The sequence below is a fragment of the Chelonia mydas genome, chromosome 4 (genome assembly GCF_015237465.2).
Source record: "Chelonia mydas isolate rCheMyd1 chromosome 4, rCheMyd1.pri.v2, whole genome shotgun sequence".
NCBI classification, from domain to species: domain Eukaryota; kingdom Metazoa; phylum Chordata; order Testudines; family Cheloniidae; genus Chelonia; species Chelonia mydas.
Genome location: NC_057852.1, coordinates 136,605,538 through 136,630,087, shown reverse-complemented (window position 1 = coordinate 136,630,087; position 24,550 = coordinate 136,605,538). Strand labels below are relative to the sequence as shown.

General features: G+C 47.7%; 1 protein-coding gene across 1 annotated transcript; it reads left to right on the top strand.

Moving 5' to 3' along the window:
* The first annotated feature begins 2,862 nt into the window (after positions 1-2,862).
* On the top strand, positions 2,863-11,111 carry LOC102945025 (homeobox protein not2). The gene is made up of 3 exons (XM_007054862.3): positions 2,863-3,286; positions 6,980-7,188; positions 9,365-11,111. Exons 1-3 carry the CDS (start codon positions 2,929-2,931, stop codon positions 9,521-9,523), a joined length of 726 nt encoding a protein of 241 aa, XP_007054924.1. The 5' UTR covers positions 2,863-2,928; the 3' UTR covers positions 9,524-11,111.
* Positions 11,112-24,550: the final 13,439 nt, after the last annotated feature.

Here is a 24,550-nt window from a genome sequence, read left to right as displayed (position 1 = left end):
GCACACAGTGCTAATGGGAGACAAAATGCCTCATTAGCCAGCTAATTCTACCACTGGGGCAGAATACAAAACTCACCTTACTGTCACCACTGCCTGTCCATCCAACTCCCCCTTTCTTTCTACCTCCCTAATTTCTCTCTCCCACATCTTTGCTGTGTCCCCACGGCTCTGCCCACCATCTCTCAGATCCCCCTGACTCTGGATTCCCCCCCCTCTGGCTACAAGAGCTGCTTGATGGAACACAATGCACCAGGCAGCCCCATAAGGAGTTGTGGGGTTTTTTTGCTTCCTTTTAACTGGCCAGGTTCTTGCTGCCTTTCATTTGACCCCAGTTGGGGTTCATAGATTTGAGAAAGGAATCCCCCTCTCTTACCGCCTTAGTTAGTGTGAGCTTCCCTTTGGATATCTGTAAATATCTTCCTCGTCCCTAATTTAAAAGCAAAATTCCGCACTTGGTTGGATTCTATCCCAGTTCAGTTTGACAGTTGGAATTTTAGCATTGACTCCAATGGGAAGATCAAAACCATTGTTACTTTATTTTTGGTTTATGCTTCCCCCCCTCTTTATTAATTTGTATGGGATGCCTCATGTGAAAGAAGTTAGTGTACATTTTTTTCCCATTCATCCATCCACCCATCAATCAATCCCCATTCACACCTCTCTATCTGTATTCTAATATTGGGCTATGTATTATTCCATCAATATCAAATCACTGGGAAGATCTGCTTAAAAGCAGATGGGCTGAGGGCCATTATTATTAATGCATTGTCATTTTTATAATGATAATTAATTATAGCTACATTAAATATATATATATATATATAAAAAAATTATCAGATTCTCTCTGAAGTTTGCACAAGGCAAAATTCTATTTTCTCCATTTAAGTTTTGTATTTATTTGCAAATATTTCAGAGGATTTTATTCCACATAATGGTTATTATTTTCAGTAACTATAGGCTTTCCGAATACTTATATAATGTGCAATAATTATAAGAGTTATTAATCATTAGATAGAGAATATTAAAGATGCTAACCAGAACAAGTTACATTATTTGGAATTTAAAACTTGGACAACAGTAACAGACTATTGACCCCTGCAAACCTATTGCAAAACATCAAAGAGGAACTGGAGCTGGAAAACATCAGTCTCTGGGGAGTTTGGAAGGCTATTTTTTTATTGCCAGAGTCTCCAATTTTGCAAGCTGCTTAAGCATATGCCCTAACTTCAAGCACGTGACTTCAGTTAGGAAGGGTTTGTAGGACTGGGGCCTTACATTGTAACAAGGAGCAATAAAACCTCAGCTGTATTTTTTTATTTAAGTATTTCCAAATTGTCACGGAAGGCAGCTTGCTAAACGGGAGAAGTAAACACTTTACAGAAAAGGCTGATGGTTTCTTTTGTACCAGCACCTGATTATCATCTCTCTCTCTAGGTTCTTGCATGGGCACCCATTTCCAGGATATTTCCTTACTAACGAGATAGTCTAATAGTATTCCAATATGGTTTCTTGATTTACATTTGCCTCAGAGTGTAAAAACACTGAGTCTGATTCTCTGTCACAGTAAGGCGCATTTACACGGCTCTGGCAGCTTAACGGAACTTTAACGCACACGTTTACATTTGTGCCCACTTTAAGGCAGGTTTGTTAATACACACACGCTTATACATATATCTACGTTTTATTTTCAAGTTAAAGCCAAAAGGTTAGTAGCCTCTGATGTCTGTGCCAAACAAATCTAGGGGCTTGAAGGCACAGACTTTGCCAGGACTCAGACATCAGCAATGGGAGATGCAGTTTCTTGAGGGGTTTCAGAGTAACAGCCGTGTTAGTCTGTATTCGTAAAAAGAAAAGGAGTACTTGTGGCACCTTAGAGACTAACCAGTTTATTTGAGCATGAGCTTTCGTGAGCTACAGCTCACTTCAGAATGAAGAGAGAGACCAAAAAGGATAAAGTGCTGGAAAGGACCCTGAAAAGCCCCAGCTTCAAGGGAATGCTGGGATCACACCGCAATGCTTCCTGACTTGTGTGACAGTAGAAAGGCAGACAGGGAGGCAGGAATCAGCCCTAGGATGTGGATGGAACAGTACAGAGACATGCACACAATTACACACACCAGTGTACACACACACACACACAAACTGAAATAACAGGTTGCAAATTAACAGTGAATTTCTGCTCATTATCTCAGCACCGTCTTGCTCAGAGACCTGTGTGTGTTTAGGTGCATTAGCACATATAGACATGTGCATGTGTACACATTGTGTGTGCGTGCTTGCAGTTATTGGTATGTATATATTTGTGGTGATGTGTGTTTGTGTGCGTATGTGCATGTGTCTGCGCATTTCTGTGTTTATACTGTGTGTGTATAACCGTATTTTTACATTTATCTTGTAGATGTTTGTGTGTCATTCTCTGTACTTTTGTATCTAGGTGTTGTGTGTTGTGTATACATCTACGCTTGTATTGATATTGTGTATATTTGTGGGGGGGGGGGCTTTTAGATGCATGTTATGTGTGTATGTATTTGTATGGGATGTGAGACCTCTTCCCATTCCAATTTGATCTTTCCAAGCAGACCTGGCCCTTGTCTTAGGCCATGCTAGGCTGTCCTCTGCCTGTCCCAGCCCAGAGACACCCCCTGTCCTGCAGGCACCCAGCAGAGCATCAGGCCTTGGAACAGCCTCTCCTTTCTCCACCCAGCTGCAGCCTGCTTTGCATATTAATGTCTTATTTACACTTCACAGGGGAAGCCCTCGATATAAAGCCACCTTGGGCCCTTCCTCTGTATAAAGAGCCAGCCAGGCAGCAGGCTGAGGCCGGGGCTAGGAGCCTGCAGCTTGCAAGGCATCTGGAAAGCAACAAGCCCAGGCTAAGGAACCTGCTCAGTCCAGCCTCCCCACCAGCCACAGATCTGCTGACTGAACATGCTCCAGAGTCTGGTCTCCCCAGGTCCGCTCAGCAACATCCTGGCAGCAGCAACAGACTCATCTGGCCCCCCAGCTTCTCCAGATGTTCCCCAGCCCCCTCGGAAGACCCCCTTTAACATTGACGCCATTCTCTCCAAGCCAGAGCCCCAGAAGGAAGGCGCGGCCTCTGCCAGATGGTCCTCCAAGTTGCCTCTGGAGTGGCACAGCTGGATTTACCCAGCCACCTACTCCATTGGCCTCATGACTCACCCAGCCATGTACCTGGCTAAGCCGGGCTATGGGGTCGTGCACCAGCAGCTGCAGTACAGATTGCAGAGGGGCTGCCTGTTCTCTTATCCCAGCTGTAAGCAAGACAGTAAGTAGTGTTTAAGCTGGCAGGGCTATGGGGTGGGTGGGTGCGTGTGTTCTGGGGGGGGGGGGCGGGCTGTGGGGTGTGAGTGGAGGGTGGGGTGTGTCTGTTCCTAGGGTGTTTCTGTCTAGTGTGTATGGGGGTGTGCGCATGCATGGGGTGTTTGTGCTTGGTTTGTGTATGTGTCTGAGGTGTTTCTGTCAGTGTGTGAATGAGTGTGGCGGTCTGTCTCAGGGGTTCTCAAACTTGGGGTCACGAGGTTATTACATGGGGGTCGTGAGCTGTCAGCCTCCACCCGCAAGCCCCGCTTTGCCTCCGGCATTTATAATAGTGTTCCATATGAAAAAATGTGTTTTTAATTTATGGAGGGGGGTCACACTCAGAGGCTCGCTGTGTGAAGGAAGGTCCCCAATACAAAAGTTTGAGAACCACTGGCACTATATCCAGATCTGCGAATGGGGTTGCCGTCTGATATGTGTGTACGTTTGGAGGTATGAGGGGTATACGGGTATGTGGCATGTCTGCATGTGTGAGGCATACCTGGATTCTGTATAGGGTGCATGTGTGTTTGTGTGTCTGTCTAAACTTTAGGGTGTTTCCATCCAGTATGTGTGCACACGTACTGTGGTGGGTGAGGGGTGTATGATTCTGACCCATTTCTGCCAGTGTATTTGTGTGTGTCTATCTGTGTGGGGAATGTTTCTGTCCTGGTGTAGTCTGGGTGGAGGTTGGTTTGTATGTCTATGTGGGTAGAGGATGTGTGGCAGATGTCCTGCATAGGAACTAGGTATTATTATATGTCATAGAATTATAATATATATGTAATATATGTCATATATTATATGTCAGCGTGTCATAGAATCAAAGGACTGGAAGGGACCTCGAGAAGGGGCAGCTGTGTCTGTGGAGCTGTAAGAGGTTGTCTGGAGGATGGCAAGCGTTCTGCCTTATTCTTTAGGTAGCTTGGCAAGGGATACAGACTCATCAGGATTGGGCAGGAGCAAACTGTGACCCTCGGAGCTTTGACTTTTTCTGGACTAAACTAAACTAGTAGAAAACCCAAAAAGTTTATTTTCAAATTCTGTTAGGACCCCTGAGGTTTCTGGGGTGCATCTCGCACCCCAGCCCCAGCTAGTTTGTTGTTGGCTATGATACATTCACAGACAGAAATTCAGTTTAATTTCCTGCCGTTTCCAGACTCTGCTCAGTTTCTGTGTGCAGGGAAGGGGGGGAGGAGAGAGCCCAGTAATTTTCCAATATTTATTTCTGTTTCTGGGTTAAAGGGGCTGATGCTTATTAATCCTGAGAAGCTGATGGGCGAAGGGAGCCCAGGGATCGGGATTTATTTTCTTAGGGGCTGATTCTGCAGATTTGTGCTTTGCTGCAGTTGGAAGTTTACTGATCTGAGTAAAATTACTCTCACATGTGTTTGCAGAATCTGACCCCAAAGTTTGTTAGGTTTTTTAATGTAAATGCAACTAGAGCAAAAAGAGATTTTTGTTTTTAAAGTTACAGGTTAATTTGGGTTTCATGGGCAGAACCAGAGACCCATGGAGTTGGATTGCTGTAGCAGAGGGCAGATTTTAGTTCAGTGTGTGTATATTCTTGTCTCATTAAACCATATGGTACCATTGCTTTTTAAGCAAAATTAACCCTTTGTCTCAGTGAGTAACCTTGATTAAAACTAGATGGTGCACTATGGCCCATTGAAATTTATTATCGTTGAGCGTGCGGGGGCCAATCCCAGGGTTGTTAACAGAGGCAAAACTACCCACCTAAATCAATGAAGATTTTTGCCCGCATAAGAAACCAAGATTTGAGCCCTAGAGTTTTTTATGATTTAGATACTAAAAGTTTTGTTTATACTCAGAAACCTTTAAAAACATTTAATGTAGTTATGTAATTCATATTATCTCTTTTTTTAGACCGTTTAATCTATGTACATGTATATATTACATTATAATTACATTGCTAGGTGGCGACAGTATGCTTGGGCAATTTGTAAAAATGATTTTATAAATTATTTAACTCCAAATCCTATTTACTGCTATAATAAATATATCGTAATTTAGTTATTATATGACAGCCCTTCTGGTGTAAATAGGCTGAGTTCTATTCAAGTCAAACTAATGTTGATTTATACCAGCAGAGAATCGGGCCCTACATTATAAGTGTTTATACACTCAGATATTTTTAAATAGCTATCACACATTAGTTTTATTCTCCAAACATGTTTTTATAGTTATAACAGTTACAAATATTATATCTTAATGACTAAAACTACGGCCCTGATCTTGCAAACACATAACGCACCTGGTTAGCTTTACACACTGGAGTAATCCCATTTATCCAGTGAGATTATGCTTGTTAAGCATGTGTAGAAGAATTTGTAGGATCAAGGCCTATAATTCTAACAATTTATAATTGCATTCTGCCTATATTTATTGCCAGAAACATTTTGCTATCGACATTTCAAGTTCCCAGCGGTTTACATAACTATATTTTGATACTTGGAAACCTTTTTAACTCCTACCATGATCGTATCGGACCATGATCCCACAGGCTGATCCATGCAGGTGGATCCCTATGCATTTGCAGAGCCCCTCTAAAGTCAGTGGGGCTCAGTAGGGGAACAGGGACTCACACATGTGGATCCAACTGCAGGATCAGGGCTTTCCAGTGTAACTATGCATTAGCAAGGGGCCTAACTGCAAACCATGTGCCTCCAGCCCTCCACATTCTGGGATGGTCAAAATCAGAACCCAGATCCAAAGCACGGGCAGAACCAACACCTCGGATCCTAACACTCCTAGATTTAGGAGAGATGGGTTCAAAATTCAGAAAACTCCCACTTATTCATTATGCAAAGGCCCCCATCCTGCAACCCTCCTGGGTTATGGGGATCCCTGAAGTCAGCGGATGACTCACATAAGTAAGGCTTACTCATGTGAGTAAGGCTGGCAGGCCCAAGCCCTGCATTTATTTTATGTAACAATTTGAAGTGCATGGGAAAGAGTTGGCGGCTCAGGGCCTGAGAAGCAACGTTACCTGTTCTTGAGTTTGTGCAGTGGGATGATTTTTTATTAAGAATTCCGTATTATTAGACCAATCAGACACTCCTGAATAATACAGTAATTACTGTTATGCCAGCAATATACATGGGACTATGCAGAACGCAAAAACCAGACACCCCTTGCCATGGAGAACTCACAATCCAGCTCCCCAGTACATAGGCACATTATTATCTTTTCTCTGGAGCAATCCCACTGCATCGCAGTGTTTGCTGGATCCGGCCCTGAACAAGAACTTCCAGTATAAGCAATGCATGGAGCGGGTCAAATCTGGCTCACCTCAATCACTCACTGACTTCCTTGGGACCAGGGTTGGCCCTTTGTCAGTAAAGGGATCCCCAGTTATACTGGCTAGCAGAGGCTGTCTGTTTCTTTCATCAGGGCATTACTGTTCCTTCTCTTCCATCCCTCCTTAGCCCCCTGTGGACTGGAGCAGCCCTGCTCCGAAACAAGCCACAGCTGTAGCTAGCAGGGCTTGGAGCAGGTAAAACACATTCACCCACAGTAACGAGGGTTAACAAGGGCTGAGACGGGTGCTGTCTTTATGTACACGTGTCAGGCATTTCCTGCAAGGCAAATCGGGCTGTTTCTGTCTTTCGCCTTGCTGACTCTTGCCCCTTGCTCGCAGGTCTGGAATTGTCTGGTTGCGTAGGAGCTGTCTCGCTGGGCCCTCCTGTTCCTTGGAGATCCAGGGGGCCCTGTAAGATGAAGAGGGTCCGCACAGTCTTCAAACCGGAGCAGCTGGAGCGGCTGGAGCAGGAATTCCTCAAACAGCAATACATGGTGGGCACGGAGAGGGTGGATCTGGCAGCCACCCTGCACCTCACAGAGACCCAGGTAGGAAATCTACTACCTTCCCCTGAGGCCATGATCAATCTGGGATCTATGCATGGTCCCTGGGGTCAGGCAGAGATCCCGGCATGGTCCCTTCCTGGGACTGCAGCCGGAAATGACAGCAGGAGATGAGCCATCTAGTAAGTTCAGGGCTTCTGTCTCTGTTATAGCGTGAGCAGCTTCAGTCAGAAGGAGCTGATTCTCCCCAGAAATGGGGAGGGTCCCTGGGGGTCCCAAGGGAGATCCCATGACTAGGGATATTTAAAACTAGATGAGACAACGCACGGGCGAATAGGTAACCTGTGGCCCTACCCTACAAGATAGCACTGAGGCAGGAGGCAAAATAGGCTTAGAAATTTGTCTGACTAATAACAACCTCCACTGATACATCCATTAAGTAGGCTAAAAATGCATTTGGGGTATAGATGCTCCTGGTTCAGGGCCCAAGCCAGCCAAAGTGTTGTAGGTTAGAAAGAATCTTCCTCTGTGGGAAGGTTACTGTGCAATTGTCCAAATGGGGCCATCGTACCTCTGCAGCAGCGGATACTGGCCACAGCTGGAGACAGGAGACTGGAGTAGGTGGGCCACTGGTTTGATGCAGCCTGGCTGTTCCTACTGTACTGCAAGGACCAGTTCTGCATTTTCTAGAGGAGGTGAACTAGACAAGCTCATTTTCCATCTCTAGTTTCTATGATTCTTGATTTTGTCACTGTGCATGCACCCGAATGCGACCATCACGGAGGCTGAGGGGCACAAAGACCCCTGGGAACTGGGGACTCTTTCCATGATCGCTGATTTGCGTCACTTTAAAGAAGGCCTAGGCGTCGGCCCCCACCCTGCCAAGCCTGCGGCACTGTCCCCCAGCTCTTCTCCTGCTTTCGCTGATCATTGCTGGTCCTGGTTGGATGACCCAGAGGGAGCTTTGCCATTGACCCCATCGGGAGCAGGATCGGGCCTTTTCTTAACCGGTCTAATCAGCCCCTTCATGCCAAGGTGGCTGGCACATGGCGCTGCTTAGGGAGAGCTGCGTTCAGACTGAGTCACATTAATTTTTATACCCTTTTCATGCTCAGGCACGCCCAGATTGCACATTCCCATCCAGAGTGAAACAGCTGCCTAGCTGGGGCCACCCACGTATGAAATCTGCCAGCTGGTGGGTCCATGGCATAAGTCAAAGCACTGTAGATGGGACCACACTGTGCTCCTGAATTGTGCTGCAGCCCTTCTAAAGTCTCAGCGGCTCCCGCTGCTCCCATCACAGCCAATGGTCAAACTCCTATTGGCCTTCATGGGGATGCAGCTAAAGAAACCCCGTCAATCTGGTCTGTGCTGCATGACCCAGGTTTTAACCAGAATGGCTGTTCTGCAACTGGGTCCCCCCAGTGTGACAGTTACTGCAGTGTAGCCAGGACCTATGACGGAAGGGCTCATGAGATTATGGATCTTGTCTCACGTTCCATGACAGACCCAGGAGGGTAGCTCAGGAAATGGCAGAAATCACTCAGTGCCGAGATTTGGCACTCAGAGCCTCTGCCTGCTGGGAACGACACAGCTGCTTATTTAATTTTAAACACATTTCGGATACACAGGGGCAGGGCGGGGCGGTGGGAATCCTGGTCTCACTGCGCTGAATGGGAGTCTTGCCGCTGACTCAGTGGGGCCAGGATTTCACTCCTTATTTTGGGAAGTTTATAATTTAAAGACAGCACAATCAGGGTGAAGGTTTTGGGGAAGGAGTTTGGGTCTAGTAGGTAAAGCCAGGGACAGGGAGTCAGGACTCTTGTGATCCGTTTCACTATTGTCTGTGTGCAAATGGCATGACCGCCATATGACTCAGTTTCCCTGTCTGTAAACCAGGGATAATACCACTTACCAACCTCGCTGGGCAGTTGGCAGGCTTAGGTAAATGTCTGTAAAGTGCTTTGAGAGCCTGAAAAGAAAAGAGCCACCACTTTATTTATAACTATTATTAATAATCCTCATGGCCCATGTTGCCCAGAGCCTCTTAGCACCAACTCCAGGAGTCAAGGAGACTTGCCTGTGGAGGGATTACAGGATCAAGCCCTGCTGACAGTATTTTAGCACAGTTCAAAGACTTGCAGGGTCAGGGCTTTAACGCGCCCGAGCCTTGGCCCAGAGCAAGTGGTTTTCATTGCCCATTGTGCCGAACCTCTCCTAGGTGAAAGTCTGGTTCCAGAACCGGAGGATCAAATGGAGAAAGCAGAGCCTGGAGCAGAAGAAAGCGAAGCTGTCACAGTTTGGAGAAATGCAGCCTGTTCCTACAGACTCGATGGACCTCGAGAACAACGAGGAAGACACGGTGGACGTGGAGGTCTAAATGGCTTGAGAATTCCCTGCTGCAGACGTTGCTCTTGCGATGGAACTAGCGGGGGTTTACAGCTATGCCCAAGGAGAAGACTGACCCATGAAGCTACCAGGGAGTTAAGCAGCTGCTCCATACATGCGCTTCTCCAGCCAGATAAATAGATCAAGCTCTTTATCTGAATGCTGAGGATACCGGACTGACCTGGCGCTGTCTAGGATGAGTCCATGATGTGTAACACCCACTGTCTGGCAACCTCATACTAGACACCCGGGGCCTGCTGCTCATCAGGTCAGTTGCGCATGGGCAGCTTCCAGATAACCCACACGTCTTTCTTTTCTCTGTTGAAATGCCAGAAAGCACGGTCCCTTTCCAGCAGAAAGACTGGGGTTAAATTTAGAGATGGGGGGGGCAGTCCTCGAGTTCCGATCCAGACATCAGTGATGTAAACGCAGTGCTGTTGTGGTTTATCAGCCCCCTGGTGGTGCTGAGCTACCAGGTAGGGTAGCCCTGGCAGGGAGGGTGATAAGAGAATCAGACTAATGATTTTTTCCCCAAGTAGCCTCCCTAGTTAATTTTATTTCCATGTCAGGTTTGCAGTTCAGATCTGCACAAAAAGTGCTCCACTAAAATTTGCAATAAAGTAAACGGGATCTGACCAAACTAAGGAGAAAAAAGCCCAGCGGGCCATAATTGAGGGCTTGATACTGCCACAAGCACAATTGTCATGGATTTCAATGGGAGCTCTGTGAAGAGCATGATGCTGCTGTCCCTATATACTGACCCCGATTCTGAACTTATTTACACCGATCCTCCACCGATGTAACTCCATTATCTGCCATGGAGTTAGTCCTGATTCATAGAGGCATGAGAGGAGACTCAAATCCTTGCAGTTCCATGTAAGACAGCAGGATCAGGCTGTAAAGATAAACATTTGCAGCCCAAGGGGTAGTTTTCTGAAAGCTGTAAGTGCCTAGGGCTTAGAATGAAAGTGCCTCCAGGCAGCCCTCCTGCAGCGCTACAATAAGGATTTGTACATTTTTGCCTCTCTCCTGGCCTGCAAAGCCCAGATCAAAGACCTCAGTCCACCCGTACGCACATATTGCATTACCTTTACCATGCAGAGAGGCACTCAAGTGGCAAAATCTGGGCCTAGCTTTCAGTTACCTCTCTCCATCGGGCAGCGTTTGGATCTGGGATTTTGCCTTGGCCCATTATACAAATTTTGCTTTGGATTTCAAACACCATCTTTATACCAAGCATGGTATTACCCCCCACCCCAGCAATGCACACACACTCGTTAGGACTCCAGCTGTAGTTGCTATGTTGTGTTTTCTATCTCTGCATTGTGTACCGCGTGTCAGAGGAAACAGCATCTGGTGGTTTTGCCCAGTATCTCAGAATAGAGCCAGCGATTGTATTTTTAACAGGAGAGCAAACTGGGTTTGTGACCGTTGAGGACAGGTGAGGCTCAATCCCTCTTGTACCTCATTGTATCAGGTGTGCTTTGAGTTCACATTGCCAGCTGCTAAGGGCGCTCTTCGCACCCAAAAGCTCAGGATAATTTATTGTGCCTCTTTTTGAACCAGAACGTTGTAAATAACACGACTCTTGTATTATTTATAGACATAGCCCCACTTTTCGGACACTGTAATTTATTTATTTGCTTCACGTTCGACCCTAATAAAATCTAGTCTATTTCAAAAGAGCTACAAAGGGATGGAACTGGGAGGCAATATTTTCTTCCAAGCAAATGTGTGTCTGGGTGGCTCGCAGGGTGATTGGACCCTGTGGGTGATGGGGCTCAGACTGCACCACCTCGGCAGATGGTTCATACGTTCAGACAGTTTCAGGCTGCAATTTCCCATCACTGGTGCGCTAGCCATTTTCCCTCTCGTTTCATGTACAAACCAGGATAACCCGTAAGAGGGAAGCCAGCCGAAGCGGTGGCTAGGGGCCACGGTATCTCTGGTAATGAACAAAAGACTGTAATGTGGGCCAGCCAAACCACTGAAAGGGTGATCTGCCTGCTGATTTTCCACAGTGCCTCGCCCAAAGGGGCCCTGATCTCTGATCCAAGTAACTCATAAAAAGAGAGTTGGTTCCTCAGACCTCTCTGGATTCCCTGATGCTCCCTCAGCCTCTAGGACCAGACCGTTCAAACAGGCCCTTCAACCCTGTAGGAAAGGTCCCACCACAATTCACAGGAGGTGATGCTCTGCCCAGGCCACGTCCCCCTTTCTTCCAACCCCATCACAGATACTAGATTCAGCTCGGTGAGCTGAGTCAGAAACCACCCAGGACAGGCCCATAGTCACCACAGCAACCATGAATTCCTGGGATGAGCCAGAAGTATCAATCCACTTGGACCTGCGCCTCATCGAACACCCTGAGGCTTGGTTCCTCCAGGGAGGAGCCTGACCCGCTCAGCAAGGCGCTCTTTGGTGTCTCAGAACACCAGTTCAAGCCCAAATGCTCATTTACATCCACCACTGGCCTGGGAGACTTCCTACATCTGCAATTTGGTGCAAAAAGCGCAGCCACACGTCCTGCTCACCTCATGTTGCACTGTGCGCCTGTAGACCTCCTGCTGCTGTCGCACAAAGTCCTACCCTTCAGGGTAAAGAAAAATCTCCATTAACTGCTAGCAGTGTAAGGCCTCTGATGCACTGTCAAGCAGTTCTGAGTCCATCCAGCAGAGGGCAGACTCTTTCACATGTGTCAGAGTAGCAGCCGTGTTAGTCTGTATTCGCAAAAAGAAAAGGAGGACTTGTGGCACCTTAGAGACTAGCAAATTTATTAGTCTCTAAGGTGCCACAAGTCCTCCTTTTCTTATTTCACATGTGTGACATTTCTTTAAAACATACTGTATGTACGTATCACCTGGAAAATATTCTGTCACGCGGCATTCTAAAGGTGTCACTACAAATTAGATCTGGTTGGAAAATGGGATTATTTCCCCCCTGGAATGATTCATGGGGGGAAAGAATAAAGGTATAATTTTTAATTCTCAGGGTTTTCTTCCATTTTCCGTTCCTTTTAAATCCCCTACCCATCTCCCCCACCCCCGCAATGGAAAGTAAAGAAGTGTTAGGAAAATGGGGGAAAATCCACGTTCTCTCCTTTTTATTGTTTCCCAACTGACAAAACATCACTTTTAAAACAATAAACGGGCGTCTACACATTTAAACCTTTCACTATGGGACATACTTGTGAAGGTGTGAAAAATAGGTTGTCCTCCCCCCCCACTAATTGTTTTCCCAACTTTGGCCATCTGAAAAACAATAGCACAGGGCTGGGAAGTACGGGAAAAGCCCACAATTTCAAAACCAAAATACTTCGGTGCTGGGGGGTGGGGGTTAATTAAATTTCTCATTTTGAAAAATGTCAGGGTTTTTCCGCAACATTTTTTTTTTAACGTTAACAAATTTCATTTAATGAAACTATTTTCTCATGAAAAAGGTTTTTATTGGAAAAATGTTTTTGACCAGGAGCTCCCACTAAAGGAGCCAGTCAAGATTGGAGCCCCGTTGTGCAAGGTGATGTATAAACTCAAATGGCGAGACAGTCTCTGCCTTGAAGAGTTTACAGTCAAGAGCAAAGCAGAGTGGCAAATTCCTTTCACTCCCTCGTTCAGCTGGGCAGGGTTCATCCTGGTGGCTGCAGGTGAAAGGCTCTGTAGCTCATGAGCCATGCCCTGAAGCAGCCAATTCCCCATAAGTGCTGATGTGACACCATTGAGAATAAAGGTTTCAGAGTAACAGCCGTGTTAGTCTGTATTCGTAAAAAGAAAAGGAGTACTTGTGGCACCTCAGAGACTAACCAGTTTATTTGAGCATGAGCTCAATTGAGAATAAAGTTACTTTCTGGAGAGGTGAGTTTATTAAATCAAGTTCTGACCTTTTTGGAACTCAGGCACGCTCTCCTGCTTTCTGTGCAGGTTGGAAAAATCTCCCACACACGGCTCAAAATCTCAAACACACTCTGTCTGCCACACTCTGTTCTTAAAGGCACAGCTCCTATTTTAACAATCCCTAGTTTATATAGCACTCGTTCACCCATAGCTCTCAAAGCACTTTATAAAGGAGGTCAGAAGCATTCTCCCCATTTTACACAAGGGGAAACTGAGGCACAGAGGTCAAGTGAGCTGCCCAAGTTCACCCAATCAATAAATGGCAGAGCCAGAAACACAGGGCTCCTGAGTCCCAGTCCAGTGCTCTGTTCACTAGGCAACACTGTCTCCCCATTAACCACCTACAAAGAAAGTCCAAGGCAGAAGAAACTACCAAAAATAAATATAACAATTACCTGTATCTGCCAACTTGTCTGTGCCACTTAGTGGATCGTACCAACATAGTTCTCATTGCATAGGCAAGTGGTGGAAGCCCTGCACTGGCTGATTGGTACATCCCCCCCACAGAAGGTTAGCACAAGACTAAACCCTATTTTGAGGCTTTATGTAGGATGTAAGTGGGGTGTCGGCCTTGTGATGGCTCTCTGTATAGCGGGGAAATTCCCCCTAGGTGATCAAATAGCTCTGTTCCCTCTCCAATTTTTCTGATTCCAAGGGAGGTAACCGGGCACCTTTAGACTAGCATCCACAAGCTGCAGCCTGAAGCAGGATGCTAGGTGTCAATACGTTACTTACCTTGCTTCCTTCGAAGACAGAGAGCTTGGTCCTGCAAAACATCCCGAGTGCACTCACCAATGCCATTGGGAATTAAGGGCAACTCAGCACTTTACACGAAGGTGCTAAGGCCCTGGTAGATTTGAGCCCTTATTTGACTGAACTTTTTCTGAAAGTCAGCGGCCAGCCAGAAAGCCTGCAGCGACATCTAATGCCCAAAGAGCGGCCATGCTACAGAGCCCTGGGTTTGACTGAGTCGAAGGGGGGGTGGGGGGGGGGGAAGGCAGCTACGCTTACAGCCTGTGCAGAGGGGATTTCAAGTTTCTTAAAGGAACATGCAAAGGCAACTCTGATAGCAGCCGGAGCTCAGCACAAGTGCAGTGTAGCAAATGATCCTTTGGTGTCAGCCGGGGGGGAGCGGGAAGGGAGAGCAAACAAAAGGCCAGTTCGCTTCAAGAGCGGATGAGGCCCACTTAACTCCATGAAAATGGCTGCCACCACGGTGATTTTTTAAGATGCTGAGCTGCAATTGCTGCCCCAGAAACAGAGGCGGACTAAGATTTATTGGGGCCCTGGGCACAAAGAATATTTGGGCTCCCCACACCTGGGCGCCCAGGAACACCAGAACCGGGGGAGGGGGTGGGCATGCCCCTGCCCACTTTTTAACATGAGCGTTGTGCCCTCGGGCAGGCGGGAAGCAGCGGCATGGGCATAGTTTCGGGGGGACATTGCCCCCCCCCCAACCGTAAGCCTTGAGTCAGAGGCGACAGGAAGAGCGGAGCCGCACCTGGTCACTACCGCAGACGCAAATCCCAGGGGGCAGCGGGGGCAGCCTATCTCCGGCAGCAGGCGGGACCCGGTGGGGGCAGCCTGGCAGCAGGCGCAGGCACTGAGCAAGGCTGGGTAGAGTGCAGCAGCCCCTGGAGCCGGGCAAGTAGTAGCGGGAGCCCTCCCTGCCCAGGTCCTCGCTGCCGGTGACAGGCTCCGCACTGCCTCCCCGGCCAGGGCAGAGCCTCCTCTCCCCGCAGAGCATGTCTGTAGGCCCCGCTTCTATCCAGGTTCTGGTGCTCCTGTGGGGGTCCCCAAATTGGCCAGAGCCTGTGCGTTAATCCGCCACTGCCCAGGAAGCTGCATCCTTGCTTGTCCCTGTGGTGAAATATGGAGTTCAGTGGCCAGTGCCACCCTTTGGCTTCTTTAGCGTACAGCAAAAACCTGAACTGACTGCGTTGCCAACTCTTGTGACTTTATTGGGAGCGTTGAGATATTTGGGGTGGTTTTTTTAAAGTCCCAGCTCCTGGAGTCATATGATTAGGTGAGAATCTCAGGTTTTTTCCCTAAGGTCCAACACGGCAAGTAGTTTCTGGCAGACCATTTCCTATAACTTCTGCCAAAGGGGTCGTAGATTCTTGGGGACCTTTTCCCCCCAGCTTGGTATCCACGTGATGGTAGGCTAGGTGGGTTTGTTCTTGCAATGCTAAGACCTCCCAGGGAAGGTCTTCAATTCATATTTGCTGTTTCTATTCAGGCCAGAATCATGGATTAAGGGCACTTGTGGGCCTGTTGGATCATACTAAAGAAGTTCTGTATTAAAATCACAAATGAGTTTGATTCCCCATAGTTTAAATTCCAGGGTATTACCAATTAAGAGGTCTCCTGGTTTTTGGTCCTGTTTCTCTCCCTCTATGTGTGAAACTTGCAAGCTGCTAATTGTGTTAGTACGTTCTAAGACAGAGTCTGTTCTCAAAGCAATTCTTTGTAACAACAACTACTCACACCCAGAGAGGCTCAAAGCAATACTCTGTAACAATAGAAACAGCACCCAGAGACTCCCCGCCCTTTTGTTGCATTCATCTCGCTTTGTTAACAATTGTGAGTAAAATAGAGATAGAGGATGTATGTGGATGGATGCTTGGTGTGGATAATAACTGAATGATCAGGGAGGTGCCAGCCTAAGAATCCAGTATCCATCGGCTGAAGGAGGCGTCAAGTGGAAATAACCAGAGGACCCCCCCGGAGGGCAGACTGGAATCCACCCAACAGCCTCAAGAATGGGAGAACCAAAGAACAAGATAACATCTGGCAGCACGGAGCCGTCAGGAATGTGCCATCTGCTGATTGATTCAGCAACAGCATGATGAAGCAATTCCTATAAAAATGGACTCTGGAAAGTGAGAACTTCGGGGTCTGCTTCTGCAAACCAACTTCCAGGAGCATCAGACGTGCATCTGATGAGGCCCTGTTCCCTCCACATTTCCAGGCCACCTGGCCAGTGGCTTGGCACGAGCAACTTTAAGGCTGGCAACTATGATAACAACAGGTTTCAGAGTAACAGCCGTGTTAGTCTGTTTTCGCAAAAAGAAAAGGAGTACTTGTGGCACCTTAGAGACTAACCAAATTATTTGAGCATAAGCTTTCGTGAGCTACAGCTCACTTCATCGGATGCATCCGATGAAGTGAGCTGTAGCTCACGAAAGCTTATGCTCAGATAAATTGGTTAGTCTCTAAGGTGCCACAAGTCCTCCTTTTCTTTTTATGATAACAACCTTGCAGAACCTGTGTGTGTGTGTATGAATGAATATGTGAATAAATATGAGATTGAATGGAATGTTATAGCTATAACTAACTGCTTACTATGATTCTGTCTGTATTCACAATAAATGTGGCATTTTGCCTTTTCCCCTTTAATAAGATTGTGCTGGTTTTTATTTTATTGGTATAACAGGCCAAGCTCAGGTTCCAGTGGAAAAGGCATTAGGAGGAGGCCCTCTTGATCCTTCCAAGCCTTCAGCAGGTTCATGTGGTATACCTGGATCTATTTTCTCTTCCCTGGATGGTGGATTTCAAAATCAACTACCCTTGCCCTTTTTACAACCTTGAAGGATCCTTGCCACTTAGCCAGCAGTTTTGACTTCATGGTTGGCAGCAACAACAAATCCTATCATTGGGGTTAAATTTTCACATCCTGGCCCCTTTATTGTAGGCCCATTCCTGGTTCTAGTGAGATTTCAGCAGGTTCTCTCTCAAGAAAGCCCACAGCGTCTCTAAGTTTTCCCTCAAAAAGAACATGTAGTGTTCCATGTTGGTTGTTCCTGGGTCTGGCTCCTCCCATGTCTTTTGGAGGAGATCCAGGATCCTGTAGGTCTGCTTCCCATATAGTAGCTCAAATGGGGATAATAGGAGGGGTGGGATCAACAGGGCCCAGTGATCGGTATCTGAGGCCTTGGCCCTCCAACCGGTTCACCAGTTGAGTTCTGGGTTGACAGAGTCCAACCAAATGTTTACAGTCCAACGTTCCCAGAAAAGAAAAGGTCTTCACCCCACCTCTGGTAGCCTGTGAGTGGCACACCCTTGGCTCAAGCCTTATAATGTCTCTGTCCTCTCCAAGGGAGGGAAAAGGTGTTTATGTCCTACATACAAAATGGGAAATGACGGCCTAGGAAGCAGTACTGTGGAAAAGGATCTGGGGGTGATAGTGGACAACAAGCTAAATATGAGTCAACAGTGTAACGCTGTTGCAAAAAAAAGCAAACATAATTCTGGGATGTATTAGCAGCAGTGTTGTAAGCAAGACACAAGAAGTAATTCTTCCTCTCTACTCCGCACTGATGAGGCCTCAACTGGAGTATTGTGTCCAGTTCTGGGCACCACATTTCAAGAAAGATGTGAACAAATTGGAGAAAGTCCAGAGAAGAGGAACAAAAAAGATTAAAGGTCTAGAAACATGACCTATGAGGGAAGATTGAAAAAACTGGGTTTGTTTAGTCTGGAAAAGAGAAGACTAAAAGGGGACATTATAACAGTTTTCAAGTACATAAAAGGTTGTTACAAGGAGGAGGGAGAAAAATTGTTTCTTCTTAACCTCTGAGGACAGGACAAGAAGCAATGGGCTTAAATTGCAGCAAGGGCAGTTTAGGTTGGACATTTGGAAAAACTTCCTAACTGTCAGGGTGGGTAAGCACTGGACTAAATTGCCTAGGGTGACCGGATGTCCTGATTTTATAGGGACAGTCCCGATATTTGAGGCTTTTTCTTATGTAGGTGCCTATTACCCCCCACCCTCTGTCCTGATTTTTCACACTTTCTATCTGGTCACCCTAGGGAGGTGGGGAACCCACCTGCCCCCTCCACTGGGTTCCAGCTCAGGACCCTCAAGTTAGACAAGGAGACCCTGACAGTGCCCTAAGCTCCTTCCTACCTTGCCTCCAGCCTCCGCAGGCTCTTCAGTCTGTTGGCCTGTTCGTCCCTTTCAGAGATGTTGTCCTTGGACAGCTCTCTAGCAGGAGTCCTTTCCCCTGCCTGCTTACTCTTCTTTAGTGCCCCTCCAGCTGCTTCCCGGCCCTTTTACCCTCCCAGCTGCTGTTAGCTTGCCAATCCACAGTGGCTGGCAGGGCCTGTATTAACCCTTTGGCTGCTGGGCTAGTGTGGAGTACATACACCTCATGACAGGCCCCCTTTTAAACTCCTGCTCCAGCTTGAGCAAGCTCTGCAGGTGCAGTGGCGGTGGGGGGGGCGGGAGTGGAGGGGGGGAAGGATCACAGCGGCCCAGCACTGCTCCCTAACCCCTCCTGGCCCAGTGTGGGGTTATTCACCCCATCACAGGTGTCCTAAGAGGCGCAGTCCCTGCGGAGCCATGGGCATGCGGTGAAAGGATCGGAGGCGCATCACCTTGGCCGTGACCTCCTCCTGCCTCAAGAGAACAAGAATCTGTCAGAGATGTGGTGCCCCCAGGAATCAGGAGAGATTAATGTCAGCTGGAACCCTGAAACTGACTCTTGTCTTCTTCTCCAGTGACCTCCTGTGCCAAACACCCCCGCCCCATTGCAGGGGGAGCTCCTGCCTCCGTTTCCTCAGTCTTCCTGTGACAGCTTTTCCTTGGCAGCTTCTCTTTACAAGATTTCTCTTGTTGGTTTCCGGTGCCTGTATTCTTCCATTCCCATTGGTGGCTACACAGTGGGGAACCCTCACTGCATTCCTGGCCCAACAGAATAGCAAGGCTCTGACCAGTGGGTGGAGTATCCTGGGTGCATGGCGGGGGGGGTTGATCCTAAACTGGGGTGGGGGATCATCCAGCTGGGGTCAATCTCAGAGCTGTTGGTGGGTTTTGGCAGAGGTTCCAGGTGGGGTCAGTCTCAGATGGGAGGGGGCTCATTTCTTCAGGGGTCCTGTTGCCCAGCTTCCATCAGTGTCACTCTTCTATGGGGTCCCATTTCCCAGCTGGGTTTCATAGATATTAAGGTCAGCAGGGACCATTATGATCATCTAATCTGACCTCCTGCACAACGCAGGCCACAGAATCTCACCCACCGACTCCTGCGAAAAACCTCTCACCTATGTCGGAGCTATTGAAGTCCTCAAATCGTGGTTTAAAGACCTCAAGGAGCAGAGAATCCTCCAGCAAGTGACCCGTGCCCCATGCTACAGAGGAAGGCGAAAATCCTTCAGGGCCTCTTCTAATCTGCCCTGGAGGAAAATTCCTTCTTGACCCCAAATATGGCGATCAGCTAAACCCTGAGCATGTGGGCAAGATTCACCAGCCAAATACCCAGGAAAGAATTCTCTGTAGTAACTCAGATCCCACCCCCTCTAACATCCCATCACAGGCCATTGGGCCTATTTACCATGAATATTTAAAGACCAATTATTTGCCAAAATCATGTTATCCCATCATACCATCTCCTCCATAAACTTATCAAATTTAATCGTAAAGCCAGATAGGTCTTTTGCCCCCACTGGTTCCCTTGGAAGGCTATTCCAAAACTTTCCTTACCTCTCTGGTGTAGCAGCAGCCGATAGAGCCGGTAAATCCCCGCCCTGGCACGCTAGCTGGTGTCATAGAATCATCGAAGATTAGGGTTGAAAGGGACCTCAGGAGGTCATCTAGTCCAATCCCCTGCTCAAAGCAGGACCAGCACTAACTAAATCATCCCAGCCAAGGCTTTGTCAAGCCAGGCCTTAAAAACCTCTAAGGATGGAGATTCCACCATCTCCCTAGGTAACCCATTCCAGTGCTTCACCACCCTCCTAGGCCGTGTCCTTGGTTGGGTTACTGATGTACAGACCCAGCTGAGCCATGAGGTTCCCCATTTTGGGGAACTGTGCTGAGTTCTAATGGAAGGGAGAGGAGATGGGGATCATCAGCTCCCAGTCTCCCAAGGGCCAGGAGTCTCTCTGCCCTGGGTCCCTGTGCAGGAGATGCTGGGGCAGAGGAGCTAGGGCTAGACACCTTAGTTTTCTCTGCCCCCAAGGAAGCCTGGAGCAAGGGGATGTGCCTTCACTGAGAACTTGCATCCCCAGCTGCTCAGGGTGACAAGAAGGGACCAAGGCCAGGCATGAATCTGGCTGGAGCATGGTCCCCTTAAAGGCCCAGGGTCAAGGAACAAGGGAAAAGAAGAACTTGACTTAAGCTTATTTCATTCCCTGCTCTGACTCTACCCCCCCCCCCACCCCAACCCCGCAAGAAGAACACTCCCAACCCACAGACCTCACTGCAGCAGATCCTACAGCCTGTCAGAGCCAGCCCACCTATGCCTGCAGTCAGGAAGCTGGGGGTCAGAGGTCACTTATGTCAAATTCAGGGAGAATGATGGTGAATCAAAGCAGAGCTGCGCTGCTCCTTATGGCCCTGGCTCTCTCCTGGGACACTCTGGACCTGTTCCAGAAGTTGACATGTTGTGGGGGAAGGAGGATCAATGGGTAGGTGTAGATGCTGTGCAAATAAGCCCCTCCCCATTCCCAGGGGGCTGAGATATTGTGCTCAGGGTGGAATATCTGATTCAGTAACCGTAGAGCTTTGGAAGGGGATTGCTGCAACCAGAACGACGCTTGTATCTGGCAGGGCACTTGTCTCTGTCTCTCTAGACTGGGACAATGTTCAGTGTTGGGGCTGGTCCCATCCTCTCTGAATCCCTGATTCAGGAACAGCTCATCAGGAAGGAGAGAGAGACACCGCCCCCATGCCTGACTCTAAAGTCCTTGGTGGGACAATTTCTCCAGGAATCTCAGTACTCGCAGGAGAGAGGGGCTGACTGCCTGGGGATCCTCCTGTTTCTCTAGGAAGGAGTTAGTGACTCTTCTCCAAGGACCATCTTGTGGATCTCATGGAGTGGAGGGTTTGAGGCTCACTCCCCAAGCCAGCTGGGTCCCTGTGATTACTGCTCAATAGAACCAGGCAGAGCCCTGGCTTGAAGTCCCACCTTCTTCTCCTGTCCCTGCAGGAGGAAGGGCCCAACATTGCATGGCACTGACTGCCCTGAGCAAGTATTTTAGAAGAACTAACACATTAGAGAGAATCATGAACTTCTCAGAGAAAACTAATGGGGAGACGTGGCAAAATTAATCAAATACATGACTAGTTGTGACTTATTTGCTTGGTCTTAAAAAGAACAAAAGGACCTGAATCTCCTCCCTGTCAATAGCCCCCTGCTCAGCCAATAAGCATTGAGACTCTGAAAGGTGGGAGGCTGAGGAGTCTCACCAGATATCCCAAAGGATGGCCCAGGTGACCACTGAAGGGGATCGCTCTCAGAGCGCTGTTCCAGCCCCATCTCGTTGTGAGGGCCTCCCACAATGAGAGCAACCTCCTGCACCTGCTTGGTGGAGGGAGGGAAGCAGGGAGAAGGGAACAAGAGAAGAGAAAGGAGGGAGGGACAGAGGAAAAGGGAAACCAAAAAGGACAAACCCCAATGTCCCCCGTGATTCTACAGGACAAAGTCTGATGTAGGAAATCAAATTCTGCCACCTTAACCTACCATTTTCAGTGCCTAGAATTCAGCCGGCAGCAGGTGGATCAGACTGAACAGGTTCCAAACCTCTCTGAGCCTCTTACCTTCTAAACAAGGACTTGGGTTTTCTAGCAAAATCAGTAGTAGGGAAGGAGAAAACGCCAAAGAGGGTCCTCCTCACGCTCACGTACGGGAATCCTAATTCTCTCTCAGTCCTCAAGGAGAGACCTCGAGGAGGAGACTTGCTGCAGCAAAGCCACGGGGCTCACTTTGGTTGCCCCAGCCCTGCTCCTCTGTCCTGCCTGGCTGTTGTCAGGGTCTCTCTGTGAGATCACCGCCTCCCCATCACCTTTGCCCAATAGGCTGAGGTCCTAAAAAAGGCCTTTGTGATGTCACTGCCACGCCCAGCCCTCCCCTGGAAGGCTGATGTCCTGCCTCTGGCCAGTCTCTCTGGATGTTTGAGTTGCTTTCCCTGGATCACCTCACTCAGTGACTGTTGAGTCTGGGGATCAAGCCGGCTACACAGGAAAACATCAGAAGCTGCTCCCCATGCCACGCTCAGGTTTTCATAAATTGGTAGACTTTAAGGCCAGAAGGGACCATTAGATCATCTAATCCAGGGGTTCTCAATCTTTTCTTTCTGAGGCTCCCCCAACAAGCTATAAAAACTCCACAGCCCACCTGTGCCACAACACCTGTTTTCCTGCACATAAAAGCCAGGGCCAGAAGTAGGCAGTAGCAATCAAGGCAATTGCCGGGGTCCCCACACCACAGTGGGTGCCCTGCAAAGCTTAGTTGCTCAGCCTTCGGCATCAGCCCCAGCCGTCAGGACTCGGGGCCCCGTGCTTCAGCCCCATACGATGGGGCTTCATCTTTCTGCCCTGGGCCCCAGCAAGTCTAATGCCGGCTCTGCTTGGCGGACCCCTTGAATCCAGCTTGAGGTCCCCCCAGTGGGCCCCAGATCCCTGGTTGAGAAGCTCTGATCTAATCTGAGTCCCTGCATATCCCAGCCCTCCGCTTTTCCACAATATCTGCTTTATGACTAAAGCACCTTCCCGAAAGGCATCTAGTCTTCCTTTGAAGACATCAAGAGATGGAGAGTCCATCACTTCTCCTGGTAATTTGTTCCAATGATGAATCACCCTCACTCTTACAAATCTATGCCTTATTCTAATTTTTCTGATTTCTGCTTCCAGCCATTGCCTCCTGTTATGCCTTTCTCTGCGAGGTTAAAGAACCCTTTCATACCTGGTGTTTTCTCTCCATGAAGGCACTTACACACTGCAATCAGCTCACCTCTCAATCTGCTTTTTAATAAACTAAGCAGATTGAGCTTTGTCAAGGCCTCATTATAAAGTGTCTTCTACATCTCTCAAATATGGCTCTTTTCTGCACCATCTCCAAGTTTTTAATGTAATTTTTTGAAATGTGCACACCAGAACTGGATGCAGTATTCCAGTATCAGACTCACCCATGCTGAATCATCTCCCTGTCCATACTATGTTTATCTATCCATGGATGGCTTCTGCCCTTTTTACCACAGATCACAAACGCTCATACTGATCGACTTGTCCACTAGGGCCCCTAAATCCTTTCAAGAGTCACTGTTTCCAGGGGACAGTCCCCCATTCTGTAGGTGCCTGCCTCCTTTGTCCTAGATGTATAGGTTTGTATATGGCTTTATTCAAGCCTAATTATTCAGTTAAGCATTTTAGAAGAACGACAGGATTAGTGAGAGAATCATGAACTGCTCAGAGACAATTAATGGGGAGAAGCAGCAAGATTAAACAAATACATGATTGGTTGTGACTTATTTGCTTGGTCTTCAGGGAGAAGCTTTGCCAGAAGCTGGGAATGGGCGACAGGGGATGGATCACTTGATGATTCCCTGTTCTGGTCATTCCCTCTGGGGCACCTGGCATTGGTCACTGTCAGAAGACAGGATACTGGGCTAGATGGACCAGTGGTCTGACCCAGTATGGCCGTTCTTATGTCTAGCAGAGATTACAGTCGAGTTTTGCCTTTGAGAAGGGTTTAATATGAGATAATATCCTGCCCTAATTGAATATTTGAGAATTAAGTTCTACACACAAGCATTGACACGCAAAAAAGCACAAAGGACTGGCTTGAGAGACAAAATAATAGTTGCAAAAGGTAATCCCCATTGGTGGATCAAATGAAAATTAAGTTTTTACACTAGGGCAGGAAATCAGTCAGACTGGAAGTATCATGATTCAACAGAATAAACTTGTGCTATAAAAATAAGAAGAAAAAGTTAGAATTAAAAAATCCAAATGAAAAATCACAGTAAAAAACATAGCAAGTGCTATACTAGAAACACAGATGTCATTGCTAAAACTACTTACTTATAAATATTTTCAATGAGTATTTGCTATTAAACTATAAAATAAACAGCACTGTCAAGGTTCCTTCCCCACTCTGAACTCTAGGGTACAGATGTGGGGACCTGCATGAAAAACCCCCTAAGCTTATTTTTACCAGCGTAGGTTAAAACTTCCCCAAGGTACAAACTATTTTATCTTTTGCCCTTGGACTTTATTGCTGCCACCATCAAGCGTCTAACAAATATATAAGAGGGAAAGAGCCCGCTTGGAAACGTCTTTCCCCCCAAAATCCTCCCAAACCCTACAGCCCCTTTCCTGGGGAAGGCTTGACAAAAATCCTCACCAATTT

Coding starts and splice junctions, on each gene's coding strand:
- LOC102945025 (XM_007054862.3), top strand. CDS start 2,929: ATGCTCCAGAGTCTGGTCTCCCCAGGTCCGCTCAGCAACATCCTGGCA. Junction 3,287..6,979: donor TCCCAGCTGTAAGCAAGACA/GTAAGTAGTGTT, acceptor CCTTGCTCGCAG/GTCTGGAATTGTCTGGTTGC. Junction 7,189..9,364: donor TGCACCTCACAGAGACCCAG/GTAGGAAATCTA, acceptor AACCTCTCCTAG/GTGAAAGTCTGGTTCCAGAA.